Source organism: Gadus morhua, chromosome 1 (genome assembly GCF_902167405.1).
Source record: "Gadus morhua chromosome 1, gadMor3.0, whole genome shotgun sequence".
Taxonomy (NCBI): Eukaryota; Metazoa; Chordata; class Actinopteri; order Gadiformes; family Gadidae; genus Gadus; species Gadus morhua.
In genome coordinates this window covers 3593821-3601320 of record NC_044048.1, presented here as the reverse complement: position 1 = coordinate 3601320, position 7500 = coordinate 3593821, and the positions used below count along the sequence as shown (strand labels likewise).

Genomic DNA, 7500 nt, shown 5'->3' with positions numbered 1-7500 from the left:
ATACAGACCCTCGCTCTCAGCCGACACTACTGGCTGCTGTACCGCCCGACCCTGGGACACAGAGTGAGAGACCGGCACACAGAGAGAGACAGCGAGACAGCGGGAGAGAGAGAGAGAGAGAGAGAAGGAGAGAGAAGGAGAGAGAGAGGGAGCGCGACAGAGAGGGGGAGTGAGAGGAGCAAACGGGAGCAGAAGAAGAAGAGTGAGAGCGGGAGCGCTGGAGGAGTATGAGGGGGAGAACCATGGCTTCCGACGGGGGGCTGCTTGCGATGCTGCTATGGACTATATCTGTGTGCGCGGCTGCCACGGCGGCAAGCGGCGGCAACCAAGGTAAGGGGCTCTGCTGTTGGGCTGCCAAAGAAACTACAATGTTTGGAGTCAAACTCATACGCAGAAATCGAGTGATCAGGGAAAAGCGCCGGAAAGTGACTGCCTATGTGTGTGTTCGTGTGTGTGTGTGTGTTTGTGTGTGTGTGTGTGTGAGTGTGTATGCGTGTGTCTGTGTGTGTGTGTGTGTTTGTGTGTGTGTGTGTGTGTGTGTGTGTGTGTATGTGTGTGTGTGTGTGTGTGCGTGCGTGTGTCTGTGTGTGTGTGTGTGTGTGGGTGTGTGTGTGTGTTGAGGAAAGGAGGGGAACTTTAGGTGTGAAGAGGTGAGGAAATGGTGTGTGTGTGTGTGTGTGTGTGTGTGTGTCAGTGTGTGTGTGTGTGTGTGTGTGTGTGTGTGTGTGTGTGTGTGTGTGTGTGTGTGTGTGTATCAATTGACTCTCGTGTGGACGAAAGCCGGCCAAGTCGAGATGACCTTTCTTTAAATCTCCTGGTTCAGAGTGTGAACGACAAAGACAGTCTTAGTGTGTGTGTTTGTGTTCATTAGAAATGATCATAGTTGTGTGTGTGTGTGTGTGTGTGTGTGTGTGTGTGCGTCATGCCACGGCATCATGCATATTATGTATTATGTATATTCATGTGCAACATCATGATCAATACATCTTATTTGTGTGGTGCGTGTGTGTGTGTGTGTGTGTGTGTGTGTGTGTGTGTGTGTGTGTGTGTGTGTGTGTGTGTGTGTGTGTGTGTGTGTGTGTGTGTGTGTTTGTATGTGTGTCCTCCCTATAGACTGTGTTGTGTGTGGCGTCCCCTTGAGGAGCAGCGGCGAGAGCTTTGTTTACTTCCCGGCACCGGTCCCTAATCGTCAATCACAAAAAAATAAAGAAATGATGTTGTTGGTCACATGTTCGACTAAAGCAATCCCCTGAAGCCAATTCTCTTTCCTTCTTCTTCCTCCAAGTGTCCGTAAAGTCGTGCCTGTGTGTGTGTGTCTGTGTATTGAGTGTCTGATTGTGTGTCGAATGTCTGTGTGTCTATGTCTACGTCTGACTGTGAGGCTGTGTGTGTTGCATACCTGTCTGTGTGTGTGTGTGTGTGTGTGTCTTTATGTGTGTGTGTGTGTGTGTGTGTGTGTGTGTGTGTCTAAGTCTAGGCAGTTGTTGTGTGCCTGTGTGTGTGTCTATGTGATTATATTTGTGCGTGTCTGTGCATGTGTGTGTGTGTGTGTGTGTGTGTGCAGGCGTGCGTGTGGGTATCTATGTCTGTGTGTGTGTGTGTGTGCGCATGCGGGTAACTATGTGCGTGTGTGTGTGTGTGTGTGTGTGCTCGCGTGTGTGTGGGTATCTATGTGTATGCATGCATGCGGGTATGTGTGTGTGTGTGTGTGTGTGTGCGTGTGTGACAGGGTCTCTGTCCTTGTCATGGGTCTTGCCCATGGAGAGTAAGTGTGGTTTCAGACATGGCGTGACTGTCAGAGACCCTCTGCCTCGCTCTCTCTCTCTTTTTTTGCGTCGAACAGCAGATTCAACCCAACAACGCGGGGAGAGAGAGAGGTCAGAGAAGGAGAAAGAGAGAGAGAGAGAGAGAGAGAGAGAGAGAGAGAGAGAGAGAGAGAGAGAGGGAGAGAGAGTGAGAGAGAGAGAGAGAGAGAGAGAGAGAGAGAGAGAGAGAGAGAGAGAGAGAGAGAGAGAGAGAGAGGCAAAGAGACAGCCTGGTTGTTTAGCCTAGAAGCACCTTGGGAGTGAAAGGGCAAGGAGCGCCCATTTATCCAGCTTTTAGATCCACGCCGAGGCGACGGGGAAGGGAGACCCGCCGGGTGGCACACTTCATGGAGGACCGAGGTCCCACGAGGAGAGTCAGACAGGAGGGGAAATAGCCACTCCAATTAGGAAGGATTCAGAGAGAGAGAGGTGGAGTGATTACAACTCAGATGCTGTGGTTTTCATGATTGTATACCATGACTTCTCAAGTTTTGTCTTCCCACCGGTTCATCTTATTTTTCTTCATCCTCGTCTTCGTCCCACAAATTTAGCAATTTGAATCCTTTCCTGTGTTATGTAATATTAGTGCCACAAACTGGTGGATCCGCCAAGGAACTCCTGCTTATTATTTCTTGGCATTAATTACAGAATCATATCACTGTTATTGTCCATCATACTATAGGTACAGAAGATTATTTTAACATGAACCTAATCCTGCCCAACAGACAGGTGTGGCTCTTCACACAACATTGATGCATCTTATAACACAGTTAAATTGCTGTAAGATACATTGATAATGGCACAGAATTAAGCCATCGAGAGACAATCAATTAAATTCTGTTGAAAAAGCTATACCTCCGCAAAGATAAACAATTATTCAGAGAAGAACTAAAGGCCAGAAATAGCATATTGTTTGAGCAGCTGTGGCTTGGCAATGCACTTTGCCTTCTAGTTTTGCGCTGACTTTTCATTCAGACGAGTTACGTCGCTACAGCTATCTGGTTTGCTTCCTGCCTGATAAAAGCAATTATCCATGGCATTTTGAAAACTGTGTGGAATACTAAATGATACGCTACGCGGTAAATACCGGTCTGAACCGCAGATGGCAAATACGTCGGACAATGGGAATTAATTGCAAGATACTAAAAATAATTGCGCACTCTGAGCAAGTGTCTCAATGTGTGTGTGAACGTTTGCGGTGATTATGGTGTGAAACACTTGAAATACTGTCTCCTTCCGCCACAAAGGTCGTATTGAATCAAGTTGTTACTGTTTACCCTGGCACACGTGAAAATATAGACAGAAAACAGATTGGCTCCCAGAGAAAGCTCCAATGAGGACCCCACACTCCTCCAGCCTTAAAAAAGTCTTTAAGTCATTACATTTTAGGAAACACATAAAGTCAAGATTAATTTAAATTAAATTAGTTTCTTGGTTTTTACTGTAAATATGCTATGCCGGTTGATTGATACTTCATGGTTGCACTTCTGAAATTGTATCGCCGTATTGGTTCAGTTTTCCCTGTTTCTGTTCTTTTTAATGATAACATTTATTTTGCCTTTTATTGCATAAATAACACTGGTTGGCTGTAGGGCACTTCCCTACTTAATATTTATATGAAAACAATAACCTTTAAAAATGAAAAGACATGTTGTATATCTGTGCTAGTTAAAGATCTAAAGAGCATGCATGCACACACACACAGACACACACCACACACACACACACACACACACACACACACACACACACACACACACACACACACAAACACACACACACACACACACACACACCGCACACACACGCAGACACAAATATATACACATCTATATATTTCTTTATTCATGTACCTTATGCATCTGAGATAAGTAGTTTGCGTTTGATGTCCATTAGAGAAAGAAAACTGTCATTATTCTTACATAGTCAGTTCTCATCAGACATTGAAAGTGCGTGAAAGAGAACGCAATGAGATAATTACTGTGAAGAATATAGATCAATATTTTGATATTTTCATCAGTGAAGACAGAGGGGAATCTCATTGCAAAGAAACGGAGATCAAAGACTAGTCAATGACTCTCCATCTCTCCATGGACCCCTCTTCAACCTCTCCTTCACTCCACTCACTCCCTGGTTCAAATGTTATTTTCCTCATGTGATAAATGTCAAGTTTGTGTGTCCTCACTTTTTGTGCGTGCAGCTCAAGGGCTTGTGGTTCTGGTCCAATCACAAAGCGTTGTTTATTTGTCTGCGCTGGGCAGCAGCGGGTGACGGTGGAGGGATTAGGGGTGTGTGTGTGTGTGTGTATGTGTGTGTGTGTGTGGGGGGGGGGGCAGGGAGAAAAGGAAGGTATCAAGTCTTGATATTTTAACATTCCCTGACACAGCGTGTCGGCTAAGGCACGTTTTTAATAGCAGACAACAAAAATGAGACACGGCTGCAGCAAATGCATTTCCTCGATCCACCGCTCTCTTCACAGTATGGGGGGAGGAGAACGAAAGACACCAAAACAGAAAGAGCGAAAGAGAGAGAGAGAGAGAGAGAGAGAGAGAGAGAGAGAGAGAGAGAGAGAGAGAGAGAGAGAGAGAGAGAGAGAGAGAGAGAGAGAGACAAAAAGAGAGAGACAGGAATTGTGAAATAAATATTTTTTTAGGATGGGGGATTACACGGGTTGTAATACGCCACTCGTGAACGGTGACGGTTATGAAATAGATCGTCCCCATGGGAGGCGGCGGTGTTAGTGGATCTGTGTTTTGTGGGGGTCCGGCAGATGTTCTCCAGCGCTGACAGGCCCGGTCTGCCACTGCTATCGTCACCATGTCTCAATGAAGCCATTCCATTCAAACGCCAAACGATTCCTGTTAATTGGACGACGCAATCTCTGCTGGAGCACCCCAAAAATAGTGGCGGGCCTGACAGGAGAGGCGAGATGGGAGGTGACCCCCCCCCCCCATCCCCAATCCAACCCCCACTAATTATTTTTGGTTCTGCTGCAGGAAAAAATAAAACACAGACAGATTGCCACAAGAACAATGCAGCTTTTTCAGATTTTGATCAGCACAACAATAGTCCCGCTGTTCGTATTGATCGCCCCGTAGTCGATACTTTACCTCCTGCATGCCAGGAAACATCAAATGGAAAAGAAATGTGCACGAGAAGCTGTCATAATCGATAGTTTTGGAGGGGAAAGCAACCTTTGTGGCCCGGTGTGTAGCGGGTTTTACAAACACCGCCAATCAGTTGTTATTGTAGTGGATCAATGTGTGATGAGTTATCAGAGACGTCCTTGGGAAGATCAAGGAAGACAGGAAGAGTTTGGAGGGGGGGGGGGGGATCTGCTCCTATATCAGCTCTTGTGTAAAAAAAAAAAGTAGAATAGATAGATCACACATTAACCGAACATATAGTATTAATTGAGTGGTATGGAGGTGGCATATAGTGGGATTTAAAAGTTTATTTTGTAGCGTGCGTTCCACATTCAAATTGTATACAATTAAAGTCACGTTTAAATAAAAAATTATATACTAATATATACTATTATCTAATCTCAGAATTTCCTTCTGAATTGCAGCACTCATTCTGTTTTAATGCGTGTGCCCGTCAGGAACCCCACTGCGCTGCTTCTTAAGAAAGACCGGCGATGTGGTCACCGTTTTAATGGCCCCAGAAGGCCATCCATCTCCATGTTAGGGGCCCGGCCGTCTGCACACAGTCCTTAGGAATCACCAGTCAAACGTATCTCAAGGGTTTCGTCATCCGCTCCGGCCATGAGGTCGTTATTTTACAGCTGCATTCGTAGACATGTAGACGTTCCGCACAGAAAAAAAACAATCTGTGCGTGCACACAAGTACGCGTGTGCGCCCACGGACACACATATAGTATGCACACACAAGCAAACACAGACCTTTATTGGTGGATTCTCATTTTATAGACTATTCTTCAGAATAATTTGGTGATGCTCTCTTCCTGTTAAGAGTTGTTCTGCGGTCACGCTAATTAATTATTTTGCTAAAACTTGAATAATAACAAGCAAACAAACAATCATAATAATTCTGTAAATTATACACAAACATTTTCTTGAAAATAAAAAAATAAAAATGATAAAGTGTAGAATTAAAACCCAAATAAAAATCCATCAGTATCCAACTGCTGGCCGGGCTGTGTGGTAGTGCAGCGGTTGGCCCCTTCCCTCCCAAGGCATTCGTCTTTATTAAGATATCAGCCTTGTTAGTCAGCTGTCCAGCCACAGACAGTAGCGATGCCGGATCAATAACGCCTCGGCTGCTACTGGCTGCATATCCTCCAGAGCCCCCACTACCAGCTCACCCACACACACACACACACACACACACACATACACACACACACACACACAAACACACACGCACGCACACACACACACACACACACACACACAACACACACACACACACACACACACACACACACACACACACACACACACACACACACACACACACACACACACGCGCACACTAATACTGGGCCTTGAAAAGCCTGGAACTCTCTCTCTCTCTCTCTCTCTCTCTCTCTCTCTCTCTCTCTCTCTCTCTCCCTTCCTTTCTCGCCCTCCCTTCCAAATAATGAGTGCCGCCACTGGGCAGGTCTGGAGTTCACCCCCCACCCCCCAACCCCCTCCCAGCACTCCGATAACACTCTGCTACTCTGTTTGATTCCCCCCTTATCGTTGGGTCATTTATACGTCCTCACCTCCTCTGCAGCTAACACGGAGCATATGGGAAAGAGATAGCAGCTAGACAGAGAGTGAGAGTGTGTGTGAGAGAGAGAGAGCGTGAGAAAGAACGAGACACGAGCCGAGGAGCTTGCCTGACACTTCGCGTGTCGCGGGATCTGTTGGCGCATGCCTCCACGAGAGAGAGAGAGAGAGAGAGAGAGAGAGAGAGAGAGAGAGAGAGAGAGAGAGAGAGAGAGAGAGAGAGAGAGAGAGAGAGAGAAAGAAAGACAGGGAGCGGGAGGGAGGGAGAGAGAGAGAGTGTGAGGGAGAGAAGGGGAGAGAGAGAGAGAGAGAGAGAGAGAGAGAGAGAGAGAGAGAGAGAGAGAGAGGAGAGAGAGAGAGAGAGAGAGTGCGAGGGAGAGAAGAGAGATGCTCTCAGACGAATGTCTGCTCGGAGGCGCCGAAGGTTTGAACTGATCTTGAGTAGATGACATTTTGCTGTGTTTCTGGAAACACGGCGTGGGGTTGGAGGGGGAGGGGGGTATGGACGAACAGACAGACAGACGGACGGACTCGCAGCAGCCAGTGAAACCAGAAGAGGCTAATGGTGGAGGGGGGAGGGAGGGGAGGGAGTTTAAAAAGGAAGATGAACATTTTTAAAGTAAAAAGCAAAGAGGTATAGTGAAAACAAAGGAGGGAGAGAGGGAGAGACGGAGGGGGACGGGGGAGAGGGCGAGGGAGGGAGGGGAGAGAGAGAGAGACATGTTTCTTATATTTCCCACTGCCCGTGTGTCTTTATCCACACCCAGGGAAAGCGGCCCGCTGATAATTTGCCCGCTCTCAATTCCCTTCAATCCATTAGAGGATTTAAATGTTCATTAAGTTTAATAGAAGCCTGGCGAAGGTCTAATATGCTCTGATAAATGCTAGCAAACCTGCCAGCCTGCTCCAATTGCTCTGGCAGAGAAAGGGGAGAGAAAAAAAGCCCTCGCAGCCTG

The 7500-nt window shown here is 46.7% G+C and overlaps 1 protein-coding gene across 2 annotated transcripts in view; it reads left to right on the top strand.

Annotated features, from left to right (window-relative positions):
* Window positions 1–7500, top strand: part of epha8 (eph receptor A8) — an 87763-nt gene that overhangs the window by 112 nt on the left and 80151 nt on the right. For both annotated transcript variants that reach the window (XM_030364609.1, XM_030364619.1), the window contains exon 1: window positions 1–330. This exon is cut by the window's left edge. In XM_030364609.1, the coding sequence (XP_030220469.1) occupies window positions 228–330 (103 nt within the window). In that variant the 5' untranslated portion in view covers window positions 1–227. The remainder of the gene's footprint in view (window positions 331–7500) is intronic.